The 17459-nt window shown below is 43.2% G+C and overlaps 1 protein-coding gene across 1 annotated transcript; it reads left to right on the plus strand.

Annotated features, from left to right (window-relative positions):
* Positions 1–603: 603 nt before the first annotated feature.
* LHCGR (luteinizing hormone/choriogonadotropin receptor) lies at positions 604–16617 on the plus strand. Its single transcript, XM_053938274.1, has 10 exons — positions 604–716; positions 3229–3303; positions 4867–4941; positions 5478–5552; positions 5641–5718; positions 8272–8340; positions 9002–9076; positions 10281–10466; positions 12959–13039; positions 15280–16617. The coding sequence occupies exons 1-10, from the start codon at positions 604–606 to the stop codon at positions 16559–16561; spliced, it is 2109 nt and encodes a 702-aa protein (XP_053794249.1). The 3' UTR covers positions 16562–16617.
* The last annotated feature ends 842 nt before the right edge of the window (positions 16618–17459 follow it).

Below are 17459 nucleotides of genomic sequence, written 5' to 3' on the forward strand. Positions count from 1 at the left end.
TGTGGAGAATGGGAAAGTGTGGCTCTGTCTCCCACATCATTGTTAATTTCTCAATCAGAGAAGCTAAAAAATTAAAATTTAAAATCCATACTTGCTTTGAATCAACTAACCACACTGATGCAATTAATTAAAAAAAAAAATCCATTATACCAGCCTGATTTGAAGTTCTTCTACACTTTGTGCACAGCCACATTCATGATGCCACATTGCAACACTACAGGGGTATTGCTGGGAGGAGAACATGGTACAGCAAACAGAAAGATACTGTTTTAATAGAGAAAGCTTTATATGAAAGCCACTTCTTCTGAGGATCTAACTTTAAATAGCCTGTAGCTTCCTTTAACTGTGAATCTAGCAGCCTACTTTCATCAGGCTACAAATTTACTTAATAGGTTATGATTATTATTGATTTGATCATGATTACTCTCAAATTTATGGTGTTGAGGAACTGACCCAGTATCTTTTGAATTCCATTTAACTGAGATCAATGCCAAATGGATCAGGCTGCAGAGGCACAGAGAGCTGTGGGGAAAATAAGGTGGTATTATGTTTTATTGGTTTTTCTCCCTACCATAATGGTACAATTATAAACAAGGAAACCCCATGCCTTACAACCCTTTCCTCCCTCTCTTCTTTTTTTTCAGATCATTTACTCATCTCCCTGTAAAAGTAATCCCATCACATGCATTTGAAGGACTGCGAGATGCCTTCATCATGTAAGTTGTCAATATTTTCCATAGGATTTTCCTTAATTTCTTACAGAAGTCATCCTTTTATAATAATGTAAAATGCTAATACGCTCTATTGATGAAATGAAACCCCAGGGAAAGGATGAACATAGCATTCCTTTTCATGTAAACAGTACACAAAAGATCCTTTGAAAATATGTGGTTTTTACAGCTGTTTAGAGATCAAATAACGAAATATTAATCATGTCAGAGAGAGCTGCATACAGCTCAGTAACTGATGAGAGGAGCATTTGATTAGCAGAGGAGATAGATTTCTATCATCAAACATTACCTCTGCAATGACAGCCCTGGCACATCATGCATTATTTATAGAAGACCCAAAGAAGACATTTCATCAGCATTTTGCAGTGAGAGATAAGCCTGGCAGAGGATCAGCAGGATTGAGCCCTTTCTTTGATCTTTCAGTTTGCAAGTGCTGTAATTTTGCACACGGGGTCTGTGCTGCTTCCTGACCCTCAGCATTGTACCTATTTTCCATCAAGGATTCAGACCATAAGGCTCTTCTCACCCCTCTTGCCCTCATTCCTGCTGTCATTCCAGCTGAAATGGCATGCTTGAGTCTCCATTATTTTTTATTTTTTATTTTGTCTGCATTGAGTGGCCTCTAAAGGACAAAGTTGATGACACAGCAGTGCAGTGGAGAGCAGGGGAATGACCTCCACCAGAACTTAAGCAGCAGCACAGAAGACGCTGCTTTTTCAAGGTGCACTTTTTATACTGCTCTGCTGCACATATCCAACAGCAATACAGTATTAAAGCAGAATCCAGTGGAGCTGTATTCTTGCATCCTCTTGCATCTGAATGTTTAATGAGAACTTAATCATTTTCACACTGGAGACCAACTTAAATCTACAAAATTTCTGCTACCGGTATCACTTGAGGCTACACTTTTTCAAACTGTACACATGTCATATTCTCCATAAAGAATGCTTTGTTCTTGGACATCATCCCTTCCATAACAGGAATTTCATTGATCCTTTTTTGTGCTTTTAATGAATCTCTCCAAATTCACTGCGTGGGAATCAATGTACATTTCTGAAGTTGCTTTATAGAACACTTCATTATTTTATTGAGATTTAGTGCTGATTTGAAAAATGGATATTTTATAATTATAAATCTCTAAATAAGCTATTTGGCAACACATCATTCTCTGAAAAATGATAAATTATTCTCATGTCGTAAGTCATTGCAACATATGTAAATGGAAAAACTGTGGCTTACAGGGAGGATCCCATGGAAGAACTGTGTTTCAGACCCCAAAAAAGTTCTGTGAGCAGGCACTGATCCTTCCCAGCCTGTGAATTTCTGAGGATTAGGTGCCCATTAATCTCTGAGGATTAGCAGGCCACTTATTCTACATCCATCTTTCATTTATAAGTAACCAATGCAATACCAAAAATAACATCTTCATTTAATTAAGATGATCAAACAAATCTTTGATAATTCTTTAAGACATACATACACAATAACTGCATGATTTCTGGTTTGCATCTGCCTTTACCACTACAAATGAAATACAGAATTTATTCTGCTCTAAGGGATTCTGTATCACCAATAGAGTTGTCTTCTCATAATTGCAATTGAATTAAGGGACTCAGGACTGTGACAATACTGACTCTGATGGTGTAAACACATTGCAGTTGTTTGGAAAATATTTTTTCTTGAGAGTGTATAATCTTAGGTGTGCCTTTCTAGTCAATTCTGTTGAGAATTTTTGAAGATCTTCCCCTTATATATGCATCAATGTATACTATTCACTTTCAGGATTCAGCTTTGCATAGCCTCTTAGCTCTTAACCTAAGAACCATCTAATAAGTTGGTTTTGTTTTTCTGTGTCAGTATTGATTAATCTCGAGTACACATGTGGAACAGGAGCATCTGTACATCACAATCCAGAGTGCCACCAAATACATGCATGTTTGGCTGTGTCAGGAGGAAAAGAGATGCTTCCTTTCAGTTTGCATACGTGTAGTGAAAATGGCATTTAAATCCAGACATTGTTCATGAAGTGTGCTGAATCCATAGCTGAGTATTTCTACATCTGTGGATGAGATGACCATAGCTCTGACTTGATAATAACATATGAAGTGCCGTGACCATTGTCCATGCCCTCACCCTGCAAAAAAATTTACTAAGCAGAACCAACGATGGGAGGGAGGAAGAGGCTCACAAGGCTTGGGCTCACCCTGCTCACATTAGTTCTGGCCCTCAGTCTCTAGCTTACCTGCAATTTGCTGAGGAAATGGAGATTGGCTGTTACAGTGGCACTTATTCCTAAGGGTTGGCTTTCCCTTTTGCCAAGGCAGAAAAAGGCTTGTCCTCTCTCAAACCCCACTGGCACGGCCTGCAAGGATGTCTGAGGTGAGGCACGGACAAGACTGATAGGAGGGGTTGAACAAGTGTGCACAAAAGAAGGAAAGCCAATTTCTGGGGTCTTTTCTGGTAATGTGTTGCTTTGTGTCTGCTGTTTTCATTGCAGTGAAATCTCCCAGAGTGACTCCCTGGAGAGAATAGAAGCAAGTGCCTTTGACAGCCTTCCCTCCTTGTCTGAAATGTGAGCACCAGTCAAAAAAAGGCATCCATGTTGTGGTTTTGGATCATCAAGGAGTACACAGGCTGCAGAGAAGTATTCCTGGACCAAATCTGTCTCTGTTACTTTGATTGGCTTTGATTGAGACCTGTGATGGGAAACATTTCTCTCCAAAGCACTGTATAAAGCAGTGAGCCCTCTGTAAGGCCTGGCCTTGGAGATCTAGCTCATGCAGAGATGTCCCTGCACAGAGTCCCACTGCTCCCAGTGAGCTCAGTGGCAGGAGTGGAGCTCTGGCACTGTCAGGTTTTCTAAGTAGGGAAATAATTCGGGATGACAACAGATGAGAAAAATCTTTCTTTTTGAAGATGCCGTTTTCAAAGCCCTACACTATTTAAATGCAGCTGCTTAGTATGCATAGCTCTTCTGCGGAGCACTAAAATATTACTCAAACAGAACACGCACTGATTTTAAACTTGACCTCCATAGCACAGGCATCTGAGAGAGAGAGTTAAAAGCAACAGCTAGGAGAGTGCTCTGAAATATTTAGTGAAATTGGAAACTCTAAATCTGATTCAATATCTCATTACTGCCTTTTCCGCACAGCATGACCAGTGAGTGGCTGAAAATTGTGCAACTGAGGACAAATTCATCTCTTTCTTCTTTTATATGTGAACATCACTGAAGCCAGTTACTCACATAAGCAAGGGATACAGATCAGTCGACCTCCGAGTCCAACTTCCACTAGAATCAGTGGTGTGCTTAGGGAAGGAATGAAAGATTTGACCCCATGCATTCACCGACAGTTTATGGATAGCTTGTCTTACGCCTGTCTTCCAAAACCCAAAAGCTAAGCAAGGCCATTAAAGAGCTATAGGAAGCTGGCAAGAAAACCTCCTTGAACCCTGAGAGCTGTGCAGGAAGGACCCACATTGCAAGGGCTTGATGTCCCAAGCTGCACTCAAGTCCACACTCAATGGATGATCAGGGTACTGAGTTCAATGGCATCCTTGAATTTCAAAGTTTCTTACTATATCACATGCTAAATGGATGATCAGGGTACTGAATTCAATGGCATCCTTGAATTTCAAAGTTTCTCACCATATCACATGCTAAAACCTTTACATTTTGTAAGTCATGCACTGGGAGGAAGCTGGGCTACAGTTATTGGCCTGTAGGGCAAACAGCTTTTCCAGATAGCTCAGCTGCAGGAAGTGCTCCTTGATTAAGAGAGTTGCCCATTTTTGAGTGACCACTAGCAAACAGGATTTCTCACACATTTCTCTCCCAGTTTCTGCTGATCCACTTCTACCAACCACTGCTCTAAGGAAGGCCATGGAGCTAACTCCCACCAGTGACCAGGATATCCAAGCCAGACCAGCTCAGAGAACCATGACAATTCAGGCACTGTTATCTTTTGTTGGCTGCCTAAAAATTTCAGGCCATTTTTATTACCAACAGTGCCTCAAAATGCACCCAGCAGCACATTTGCAGGCTGTTTTCTGAGAAAGTAAATTGCAAGCAAAACTCAGGGCCCTCCCAAATCTATATTGATGATAATACTGAAATATTTTTCCCTCACTGCAGATTAATCCTGAACACAAAAAATCTGTTGCACATTGAGGACGGAGCGTTCAGAAATCTTCCAAGGCTAAAATACTTGTAAGAAAGAGTTCTATTCCTTTTCTGTTTGCTCTATTTATTCTTTTCTCCAAAGGAGTAGACAAATCAAACTAAGGAGTGTAAGGAAAAAGGTTTTTCATGCATTACAGTATCCTAGAGGTACGTACATTGTTTACAAGAGCTTTAACCTGGAGTTAGCCAATAGTGAGGTCTTTCAGTGTACAAGGGCAGGGCAGTGATGGACAAAACAGAAGTCTGCAAAGTAATTCAGATAAGTGCTTATTTTTAGAATAAAGCTTTCAGACTAACACAGTACTAAACAAAAGATGTAACTAAAATCTCTCCCTCATGCTTAATGTAGTGAGAACATATGCTGCTCCTCTAGGATACTGCTTGAGAATACTAAAAACTTGATTTTTACAGGCCTTACAAATACCTTTGGAGCCTACTTAAACAATTAGACTTGTCAGTCACTTTTTAAAGCACTGTTAAACTTAGACCTACCAAGTCAGCTTCTCATTGCGTCCACTCTGGTAATATTTTCTTCCATAAATAGGAATTATGCTTTTCTCTAGGAGCATTTGTAACACTGGAATAAGACAATTTCCAGACCTGACACAGATCTTCTCAATGGAAGCTCATTTTATTTTGTAAGTAGAGACCCATGCTAACCCAGCTGTGTTTTCCATCTTATTCCTGAGACACTGACAAAAACACCTTTTTTCTTTCCTTCCAAAGGGAGCTCTGTGATAACTTGCGTATGACAATTATACCACAAAATGCTTTCCAGGGGATGAACAATGAATCACTGACACTGTGAGTAAAATAATCCTAGCTCCAGCTCCTTCTGTGAGGATAACACTTCTGCTTGAGGAAAGTGGGTTGACTTGATGAAAATCTTGACATTAAGCCCCATGAAAAGTAAATATGTATTGTGTGTTGAATTTTAAATGCCTAAGAAACATAGGGTTGTTCTTCAAGATGAAGAACAGATTTTATCCAAAAGATAAGTTCATTTAGGAAAGAAAATAGGACCAGGGATCTAAATCTTCATCTGCCATGCAATGTTGTTTTTGAAACTACCATCAGCAGGATATAAACTATAAAAACTGCATTGGAGGCCGGAGTCTTTGTTCTTACCATAGGAATGTGGTTTCTTGAAACAGTGCTTTCAGGGACCAAGCAGTCTGAGAGAGCCAGCTTCAGCTGCACAGGGTCCCTCTGAAGAGAAGGGATGGAGACACAGAATAAATTGGTACAAGCTACAGATGCTGCTTCTTACCCTGATTTCTTTTGCCTCAGCTTACTTTCCTACAAGATCCCCGTAAGCCTCCACACCCAGGACTTTCCTTTTAGCCAACAGTGGGTTCATTGCTTCAGCCCCCTGTGAGGTGGGTGGGTTTGATGCTGTGAGATGCCCCACCTGAGGAACACAGAAAGCAGCAGAAAGCCAAGGTGTAACGTCCTCTGCCAGCACAGCAAGAACTCTGTATGCATTTCACAACTCACTTGGCTTCAGGAAAACTTCCACCAAGTAGCGCCGGAAGAGCAGAAATCACAAGATGGGCCTCTTGGCAGGATGTGGCCAAAATTTGGGTCTCCCTAGGAAGGACCCAGCAGCAGCAGGCACCCAGTTGGTGTGGTAGCCACAAGCCCAGCCCTTGGGGCCAGGCTCCAGTTCACATCCAATGGGAGCCCTGCCCAAAACTCCGGGGGTATCTGCACCTGCAAAGGAGCTGTGCACGTGAGCAAGAACTGCAGCTGATGGGCTCTTCATCAGGCTGATGTGCCAGCATGACAGTAATTTTAACCCGGATTTTATGTATTGACCAATACCTTCTGGAAAGGAGAGAGGAACTGGGTATAAATGTGACTGAATGCTACTCCTACACGATGCTAAAGAGGAGCAATTGCTTGGATTAGTGCATCATTTCATCTTATGAGTCTCTTTCCTCCCAACAAGTTCTCAAAATAACTTCAGAAAAAATATTATTCTGCTAATGGTGCAAGAAAATGAACATAAAAGAGATGGAGAAAGGTGCTTAAAGTCTTTACTGTAACCCTAAAGTGTATTAAATGGGAGGGAGTCTAAGTCAGGAAACAGCCAACAGTCATTTTTCTCCCTTCCTTTTGTGATTGGGAGCTCACCACAAGAAGAAAGGAATTATCTTATCAGCAGCTTCCTAATTGTAGAGCTACGTGTTAACTCCACCCCATGTTGTTAGCTGTAATTAGGTGGAGTAATTCCTCCTGCTACAGCATGGTCTGGTGAAACACAAGTATCTATGGAGGTGTAAAGTCACCCTGCAGTCATACTTTGCACTGCAAGTAGCTGATTTAGCCTTTCCAGCAGTTAATGTTTCTTGTGGATTGGGAAATTGATCCTACATATTGTCATGGTCTTTAAGGCTATCACTAATTTCAGCGTTGTGCTGAGGTAGATACCATCCATCAAGTGGAGTCAGGTGCTCCCCACACTTGAGCACTTGGGAGCAGGCTTCACAGGGCCAGTTTGTGCTATCCCAAAAGCAAGTGAAAAAGCAAGAAAAATGTTGTTTAATCCATAAACAGTTCCAAGTTTTCTAATAGGGGCTTAATATTAAAGAAAAAAATAATAAATGCAAGTGACTATGTTGAATTTCTATTGGATAGGTGAACTTGATACCACAAATGGATATTAACAGACCCATACATTACATCTCCTGCTGAAGGAAAAGAGCTGGACCTGAGGTGTAGCAGATCCCAGGCTTTAGGTGTTTGGCCCCAGGGTGGGGAATCAGGAATCAGGGTGGCATCCAGTGTCCCTGTGCAGTGCAGGGGACAGCGAGGCTTCCACTGCACAAACCAGCAGCACTTTGGAGAAGCTGATAACTCACTGCCTGCTGGGTGATGCACAACTCACCCCTGCCTCTCTGCAAAGCTGTCCCTTGGAAGATTTGTCCATCCATAGAGGATCTGAAATCCAGCAGCTCCCTCCAGGCTTTACAGTTACTTTCCACCTGACACATCTCTAGGCCTTGCAATCTTCCACCACAAAATCCAGGTCTCCTGCCTCCAGATTGTGTGCCAGGAGCTTACCTGGACTAAAGTCTTGTTTCTGGATCTCAGCCCCCGGCAGGCACAGGTGAGCCCCTCAGCAAGGAGAGGATCTGTACCTCAGCAGAAGTTCTCTTCAGCTGCTAAACAGGAAGGAGCTTAGATCATTTAAACTGCACCTTTGTTAATTTAAGAGCTATAGTTACCTTCAGTCTTTATAAGCAGAACCTCTAATCATTAAAATGAATGCAGCACCGAGGTTTGAAACTTGTAGTACAAAATGTAACCTCACTTCTTCCAAATCTTTTTCCCTTATGTTTGCTTAATCTCCAGCAAGTTGTATAAAAATGGATTTGAAGATATCCACAGCCATGCCTTCAATGGGACAAAGCTGAATCAGTTGTGAGTATGCTATCCCTCCTCAGTAATTTACACAGTAAATAAGAATTTAAATAGTGAGAGGCTCTTCCTTCAGTTTAACTGGCTGTGTCTTCTGTTTCCCAATACCCACAGGAAAACTGCATCTTTCAGTGTCATTGTGACTCAGTCGTTAATCCTCCAGCTCTCACTGATTTTCCTGGAACAACATCCCTTAAAATAGTACAGCTTTTGTGAGAAAAGCTCATAATTCTTAAAAAAAAAAAAAAAAATCATAACTTAGTATAGAACTTGAAACAGCAGCCCAGACTAAGGAATCTACAGTTTATGTCTGGAAACATCAGTAGTTTTTAATCCCTCTCACACGCTAGGGGACTAGTGTGTTGGTTTGGGCAAAATGTATATTTGCTACCGTAGTGAAAGAACCAGCCTGGTTGTTCTAAGTCAGAAGAATTTGGAATTTATGACTTTGAAGTGCAGATGATAATGATCTGAAATGCTGATCATAATGATCTGGTGGCATCAGAGAAAGTAAAGGTCACATGGGAAATACAAGCACTCCTCAGCCAGGCAGTGCAACAACCACTGCTCTGGTGGGAGAAAGAATTGAAACGGGTGAAGAAGAAACCAAAAAAGTGATTTTTTAAAACACAGATGTAAAGAGAGTTCATTTTCGGTTCCACAGAATCCTGAAGGACAACAAGAACCTCAGGCGGATACACGACGATGCCTTGAGAGGGGCCACAGGGCCAGATGTCCTGTAAGTATCCACAGCTGCATGACCTGAGTGTCCTGTGGGAACTGCACTGTGCCACCAGAGCTGTGTCACCACAGCAAACACAGGCTTCGAGTGTGGAAGGAGATTTGATCTCTTACCCTCTGTGTACAAAGTGGAAACATGTCAAGGAGATGCCATGAAATTAGGGAGTGAAAGGGGTTTGCACCCTGGCAAACACATATCAGTTCTAGTGTTGGCATTGATCTCCACCTCCTAGACATTTTGGGTTTTTTGCTTTATTTATCCTCCTGATCCTCTTCCTGTATCTTATATTCTGGCTCTAAACTAACTTGTCCTTTGGTAGGATGCATATGTTTTGGCAATATATATATAGGTTTAGAATTTGTTTATAAAAGTGAACCAGTTGATTGCACACTGTAAACTCATGCTGAATAAAACTCGTTATTATCATCCTCATGATTTATTAATCAAGGACTTACTGGAAGGCTGTCCTGGCTCTAACTCCATGCAATAAAACACAGTGTGCTTCTGTAAATAGCACTTTGTGCTGCACATGCCTTTTTTGTGCCTTTTATCGGTGCTTTATGGAACATGGCATTACTGATATCACTTTCAGAATTATGGGCCTTTTTTTCCTTTGTTTAATGTCCTGACTCTGAAAATCCTCAGTCACTGATGGACTTTCTTCACACAAACAGCCCCTCTGAAGTTACTGTAAGCCAAACTGCTTGCATTTGTGTTGGCAAGAATGACAGATTCTTTTGGGGTTTTAATAGCCATTTAATTAAAGCATCTACAACAGCCCTTCAGAGCCAAGCAGGGAACAAGGAGGGCGTCCTACCTGTTAGCTGGCTGGAGAGTCACTACTGCCTACCTTCTTCTCTCCTTGTCTCTGGCTTAAAGAGGCATCCCTCACTCCATGCATGAATTTCAAATGGCAAGGTTAGGACGCAGCCCCTGGAGTGGTGGGTTTCAGTTTCCCCAGGACCAAGGGAGCTCCTTGCCTGGCTGGAGCTGCTGAGCCACAGGGATGCTCTTACCCTGCTGCTCTCCAGTTTCACAGACCACGTCTCTGAGCTGGGCATCAGATGCTGAAGCAGCTTTGTAGATCTGAACTTTTATGAAAAAAAAAAAAAAAACAAACAGTTGCTGTTACCTACCATCAAGCTTTGGTGGTATTTTTATAGGGATGAAAAGAAAAGTGAATGCTCTCTTTGTTTCGCAGGGATATTTCTTCAACAGCTCTGGAGTCCCTGCCTAGTTACGGGCTTGAGGCCATTCAGGTCTTAAATGCAACCTCATCTTACTCGTTAAAGAGGCTGCCACCACTGGATAAATTCAGCAGTCTTCTGGAAGCTGTCCTAACATATCCCAGCCACTGCTGTGCTTTTCGAAATCTCAGGACAGAAAGGTAAGTCCAAATAGCACATTATGGTACTGCCGTGCTTCAGAAGTTACAAAATGGCAATTCTGCTTTATTCAGCTCACATGGTTTGATTATCTTTATTCCAGTTACAGGGAAGCTGTGGTGCATTGCAAGGCCTTGCAGGAAACAGCAAATCTCTGCTAAGACCAGAAAAATTATGTCCATTTATTTTAGAGCAGAAATGGATCCCATCCTGTGCCCTGGATCTGCCAGCAGAAGCATTATTCTAAGTTTGTTTAAAGCTTACATTTTTCTTGGTATCTCAATCAAAAGCCTACTGGCATACAGAAAACAAACCTTTATCAATAGCACATTGCCCTAATTAAAAAAAAAAAAATAAACCCCTGTAGCCTTTAGCTTAATTAATACAGATGATATGATGACATAGTAGAAAGGGCAAGCTTTCAATTACCCACCAAAATGTAGGGCCTGTCACAAGCCTACAGAAAGAGGTTACACGGTTTAGTTCTAACCATTTCAAGTAATAGACAGTACTGTTCTCCCCACAACTGGAGCTCCCACACAAGAACAGCTTTGCATCCACAAACTTGGGGCAGTTAACCCAACACAACTGGAGCTCATTTTTCAGCATTTATGCTTCAAAGAAACCAACCCACAGTTGGCTTCAGGCAGCCAAAGCAACCCCAAATGGGTTTAGTCTGAGCCATGAAGGTGCCTCGTTTCTCATCCGTCTCAAATGAAGGCCACAGAAGTGATGCACTGAGCAGGCAGTTGTGGGAGGCCTGGTCGGTGTCACTCCCATGCCTTCACTTCAGGGATGTCCTGGAAAGGCAAGAGTACATTCCAGTTCTTTAGGGTAAAATTAGGGGTTAATCTATGCTTTCTCTGCCTACGTCATTTGACTAAGGAGTTCTTGATTCTGCAAGAACAGAACAAAGACTCTACTGTTAAGCATTTCCATTGCTAATGAACTGATTCTGTCACAGATCACATCTCTGAGTGTATTAAATGCAGGAGCAACTCTGGCAGAGAAAAAAAGATATTTATTCTAATAAACATAACTACATTTCTGATGCTCTATTATTTTTGGGGTACTTGACTTTGAAGCATGAGCATGGTCTATAAAAACAGGCAGGCCTTAGTAAGTCTCTTTCTTATAAAGAAGTGACTGTTTTCTTAGTAAATTGCTGGGGAGGAAATCCCATGCAAATCAGGAAATGACTACTCCCCTACCAGGGGCATCAGCAATGTGGTGAGACAAAGCCATTTCCATTCATACTGGTAGAGTACCTGGCTGCTACTTTCAAAAGCCTCAAAACCAGAGATTTTGCCAAATGTATCATCTTTCAACTCGTACTACTCAAAGTGCTTTACTTCAAGCTTGCAATGTCTACCTCCGGATCCCAGACAGCTTTTAAAATAGGGTCACCTGGGGAAGATTCACCCCATGCACCAGTATGAGTGCTCAGCTTTGGGGCTGAGCTGCTGGGAAACAGCTCTGCAGAGGACCTGAGGACCTGTCCCTGAGCCAGCAGTGTGTCCTCGTGGCCAAGAAGGCCGATGGTGTCCTGGGCTGCATTGGGAACTGCATTGCCAGCAGGTTGAGGGAGGTGATCCTGGCCCTCCACTCAGCCCTGCTGAGGCACATCTGGAGTGCTGCGTCCAGTGCTGGGCTCCATGGGAGGAGAGAGACGTGCAGCTCCTGGAGCAGGTCCAGTGGAGGGGGACAAGGATGATCGAGGGTCTGGAGAGCCTCTCTTGTGAGGAAAGGCTGAGGGAGCTGGGGCTGCTCAGCCCTGAGGAGAGAGGACTGAGAGGGAACCTCATCAATGTCTGTCAGTATCTGCAGTCAAGGGGATGCACCAGGCTCTGCTCGGTGTTGGGCAATAGGACAAGAGGCAACAGGCAGGAACTGATGCACGGGAAGTTCCATCTGAACATGAGGAAGAACTTCCTTCTGTGCAGGTAACCGAGCACTGGAGCAGGTTGCGTGGAGAGGGCGTGGAGTCTCCCTCACTGAGGATATTCCAGAACTGTCTGGAATGTGCTCTAGGATGACACAGGGAGGTTGGACCGGATGCCCCACCATGGTCCCTTCCAACCTGACCCATTCTGGGGTTCTGTATCAGGCCAGTTTCCCAGCAGCTGTCACCAGGCACTTCTCCAAAAGCCAGCCTAACTGCTTCCATTCATCCTGGTGGAGAATCTGGCCTACTTCAATACAGTATTTCAAAACACACCATTTAATTCAAGTTATTTCACTATAAAAAAAAAATACATCTTACACAATGACCAAGCTGAAAGACCATGGTTACACACCTTACACATCCTGACACTGCCTATTTTCACAGCATTTGAAGTCTTCTTCCCACTTCCAGATGTCTGCAGGAACATTTGTGCTGCCTTGAGGCCAGCACTGGCTTACCTTACATGTCTGTGAAGATCACTTGCAGAGAAGACAAGGCTTTGGCCAAAATCCAGCCTGAAACTTAACTTTCTTCTCATCCTTCTTGCAGACACAATTTGTTGTTTTCCATTTTTGACAACTTCTCCAAGGAGTGTGAAAGCACCATGAGGAAACTGACTAACGAAATGCTGTAAGTACCTCTCTGCATAGAGATGATGGAAGTAGCAAATACAGACCTCCTCCCCTCTCTGCTGTTCACATGTTTTTTCACTAAGCAAGCCTTTGCCTGCCAATTCAGTCACCCCTACACGTTACACAGTGGTAATTTTACTATCATTAAACCAAGATCTGGATTTTCAAAAGGAAAGGAGACTAAAATACCCTCATGATTTCACAAGCTTTTTCATTCCAGTTTGTCTTCTGAATTCTGAAAGGATTTCAAAATAATGATTAAATATTTACAGAAGTTAGTGGCCTACATGGAGACTTTCCATTCCCTGAAATAAATGCTGTTGTTGGTGTGATTCAAAGAGCTTCTATTGTTTTGTTTTTTTTTTTTTTTGCCTATAGAAAGGATAATCCAATCTCTGCATATCAATAGTTTTCCATGGCAGAATGGAGTCCCTGAGCTAGAAGTGTGATGACCCCCTGCCAATGGTTTTACTCTGCCTAAACAATTCTTTTCATATCATCACAGTTTTGCTTGACAGTGTTCAGTGTGACAATGAGAAAGGCTAATATCAAAACTGTTTTGTTGGCTGTGCTGGATGACACAGGCTCTAACCCAGCTTTTAAGGGAGAAGTTTAAAGATTTGCTATTCTTCATCCCTCTGCAGTTAAATGGGAGACCATGGTACTTCTTAGCATCCCTGACATGGCGTCAAAGCATTCTAAAGTCTAGAAGAAACAAGCCTATGGTCACAAAATTCCAATGGCTAAATACAGCTGAAATGTGATTGATTCATTGGGATAATTACTTCCTTGGACATTGTCTTGTTTGCTGGTTGGTGAGGCCTCCTACACTTGCCATTTGGTTTTATCTGTCTGCTTGTTTTGGATTAGCATCTGTTGCACTCCTGCTGTGCATTAAATAGTCTGCCCAGCCTGTTGGCTCCTGAAGCTTTTTGCTTTGGCAAATCCCAATCCCAGCAGGCATTATAATAAGCAAGTGAAAGTAAGGTTATGGTTCATGGGCTTAATGGCTGCAGAACCACAGCAGAAATCATCTGAAAGTCCTGAATACTTACTAGTAGTAAAAAAAAACACAAAAATCCAGCTTGCACATAGCAGCACATTCACACAGCCTCTCAGAAAATCACGATAATTTTATAAGTAAATAGAGTCAGATGTATTCTCTGGTCTTCCAGTTTGAGCCAGGCAAGTAAATGCAAGACATTGGGCAGTTTTCCATATACAGAGAGAAGTTAGGATAACAAATTTGGGACGTTATTTGCCCCACAGGAATAGCTGAAAACCAGCTCAGTTTCATTTACCAGTTAAGACCCTGCTCCAGAAATATCATTTAATGGACATGCTTCAGTAGATGTGGAAGCTTAAGCATGTATTTAAATTACCCTAAAGCTACCAGTTTTCTCAAAAATTGTCCTCAATAGAGATATTTTCTAGGTCTCACACTGCAGACTGAGTGTTTGCCCACCAAACACTCACAGTCAGGATGATTGGGAAGTTGGGAAATAGGCACCTGTTATGGCAGGAAAGTGCCAGAAAAGACAGTGCTTGCTTTTAACACGTTTCTTCTTTGGCAGGCTTGTCACCATACTCTTGATGACCTAGAGATTTTAGAAGTCTGTCTTAAAAAACCTACACTTTTTATTAGGCATCGGGTGCAGCCTAAATTTAATAAATTCCCAGCTATCAGTGTGATTTAGTTGACCATGCACTTTCACTCCTTGCCCAATGATACTGCGAACAGCAAACTCCTCAGCACCTCCCAAGCCATACATAGTCTCAGGAATTTGTTTGCTAAGTGCGTTTCCTAAGGGGAGCAAAGGTGCACAGTTAAAATCCATAGGTTATGTTAGTATGGCTTCTACTACTGCCTGCAAAACCTCTGTGCATCGAACCTGTAATCCATCAACCCAAGTGTTACTGTGGCTTGGACTGCAGCCAACCAGCAGCATGAGAACCATGGCTTCTTCACAAAGCAGTAAAAGTGAAGTACTTACAAATAAGCAAGTTGTGTAAGAGAGCATTTCTGTGGATGGGACTGTGACCCCTGCTGCTCTCCAAGGCTGCTTCCCCAACACAAAGCATCCTTGCAAGGCTTTGTTATTTGTAAACACCCTGTAGAAACACATGGAGGAAGTCACTGTTTTAGAACTGTTATCTGTTGTCTATTGAAAAAGAATGCCAGAGACATGTAACAAATAATTCATTTCTGTCTGGGGGGTGGTTTTTTCACGGTTACAGCAATGCCTCCAACAACACATTGCTGTGGTCAGCGGAGAGGAAGACACACCCCTTTGCAACAGAATATGAAAGTTCTCCCTACAGCTACTCAACCATTTTCGATGACAGCGAAATGGCTGGCTTTGACTTCGAGTATGACTTTTGTCAGCCTAAAGTCCTCACATGCACTCCGGAACCAGATGCCTTTAATCCCTGCGAAGACATCTTGGGGTACAGCTTCCTCAGAGTGCTGATCTGGTTTATAAACATCCTCGCCATCGCCGGCAATTTCACCGTGCTCCTCGTCCTCCTGACCAGCCACTACAAGCTCACCGTCCCTCGCTTCCTCATGTGCAACCTCTCCTTCGCCGACTTCTGCATGGGGCTGTACCTGCTGCTCATCGCCTCCGTGGACGCGCAGACCAGCGGTCAGTACTACAACCACGCCATCGACTGGCAGACGGGCAGCGGCTGCAGCACGGCCGGCTTCTTCACGGTGTTCGCCAGCGAGCTGTCGGTGTACACGCTGACGGTGATCACCGTGGAGCGCTGGCACACCATCACCTACGCCATGCAGCTGGACCGCAAGCTGCGGCTGCGCCACGCCGTGCCCATCATGCTCGGGGGCTGGCTCTTCTCCATCGGGATAGCCGTGCTGCCTCTCTTCGGGGTCAGCAGCTACATGAAGGTCAGCATCTGTTTGCCCATGGACATCGAAACGGGCCTGTCGCAAGCCTACATCCTGCTGATCTTGGTGCTGAATGTTGTCGCCTTCGTTGTCATTTGTGTTTGCTACATCAAGATTTACATCGCTGTGCAGAACCCGGAGCTGGTAGCTGCCAACAAAGACACCAAGGTCGCCAAGAGAATGGCAATACTGATCTTCACGGATTTCACCTGCATGGCCCCCATCTCCTTTTTTGCCATATCCGCTGCCTTCAAAGTTCCTCTCATCACAGTGACCAACTCCAAGATCCTGCTGGTTTTATTTTACCCCGTCAACTCCTGCGCAAACCCCTTTCTCTACGCGATTTTCACCAAAGCATTTCGGAGGGATTTCTTTCTGCTGATGAGCAAGCTTGGCTGCTGCAAGAGCCGAGCAGAGCTCTACAGGGTGAACTATCTCTCTGCTTATAACTCCAACTGCAAGAATGGCGGCGCAGCCACAGCCCCCACCAAAGCCTCCCAAGGATTCCTGCTCTCGTCAGCCTTAGAGAAGCCCTATCCTGCACCACAGGACAAGACATCTCACAAGGAAAATTTACCCGGAGTGCCAAGTTACCCTTTGCAAGGCCAGTTGTGATTATCTTAGTGACTGGGGATTGTTTTACAGTGTCTTGAACATTCCATAATAAATAAAAATGCCAGTCAGTAATTCTTATGCAACATAACGGTTCTGACATTCAAAGTGGTGCTTTCCCTTCTCTTCCTTTGTGATGATAGGTGTGGAAGGTGGCTATTAGGCAAAACCTTTCTCCATGGGGAACCAGAAGAGTCCAGGAGTAGTCAAGTTGCTCTTGAAGCTAGCAGTTACTGCAGTGATTGCAGCCTGGCTTCTTTTTCTCCAAATCTGCTTCCCTGGTGTTTGCTACCTTTCATGGCTTCTTTTTTCATTCCTATCAGCTGTGCTGGCATTGTTGGTTTAAAGAAAGAGGCACTAAACTAGATGCCTCCATTTCATCAACAGAAACTTCCAATTACACAGCCACCTACACACAGTTAAAGAAGAGCGTTGAAGTGATAGGCTGTAAAGATGTCACCAAGGAGGAAAGGTGATCTATTGAACCTTTGTCACTGGTAATTTTGCAGTTTACATTAAATCTCAGTCTGAGCTGGTGGGTAGTTTACCTAAATTATTAACCCATACGCAGCCATGTGTGATCTCACAAGAGATGCAAAACCCCCTCTGCTGCACACAGGACACAACTTAGGGTATCACATGTGAACACACACAAATCAGGTAAACTGTAAATGCTCCCTCCCGGCAGCAGGAGAGCTGCTTCCTGCACAGGCAAGGACGTGCTGCCTTCTTTTCCCTTCTGGGACAGTCTCAGGAATGATTTCCACCTGTCCATTCTCTGACATTGCCAGTGGCATTCAGGAATGCACCAGGGCCCCTTCAGCACACACAGTCCAACTCTATTCCCAGGTGATGAAGCAGAGTAGCAGAGTAATTACTTTTTTGTGACAATGTTTTCCCA

The sequence above is a fragment of the Vidua chalybeata genome, chromosome 3 (assembly GCF_026979565.1).
Source record: "Vidua chalybeata isolate OUT-0048 chromosome 3, bVidCha1 merged haplotype, whole genome shotgun sequence".
In the NCBI taxonomy this organism is placed as follows: domain Eukaryota; kingdom Metazoa; phylum Chordata; class Aves; order Passeriformes; family Viduidae; genus Vidua; species Vidua chalybeata.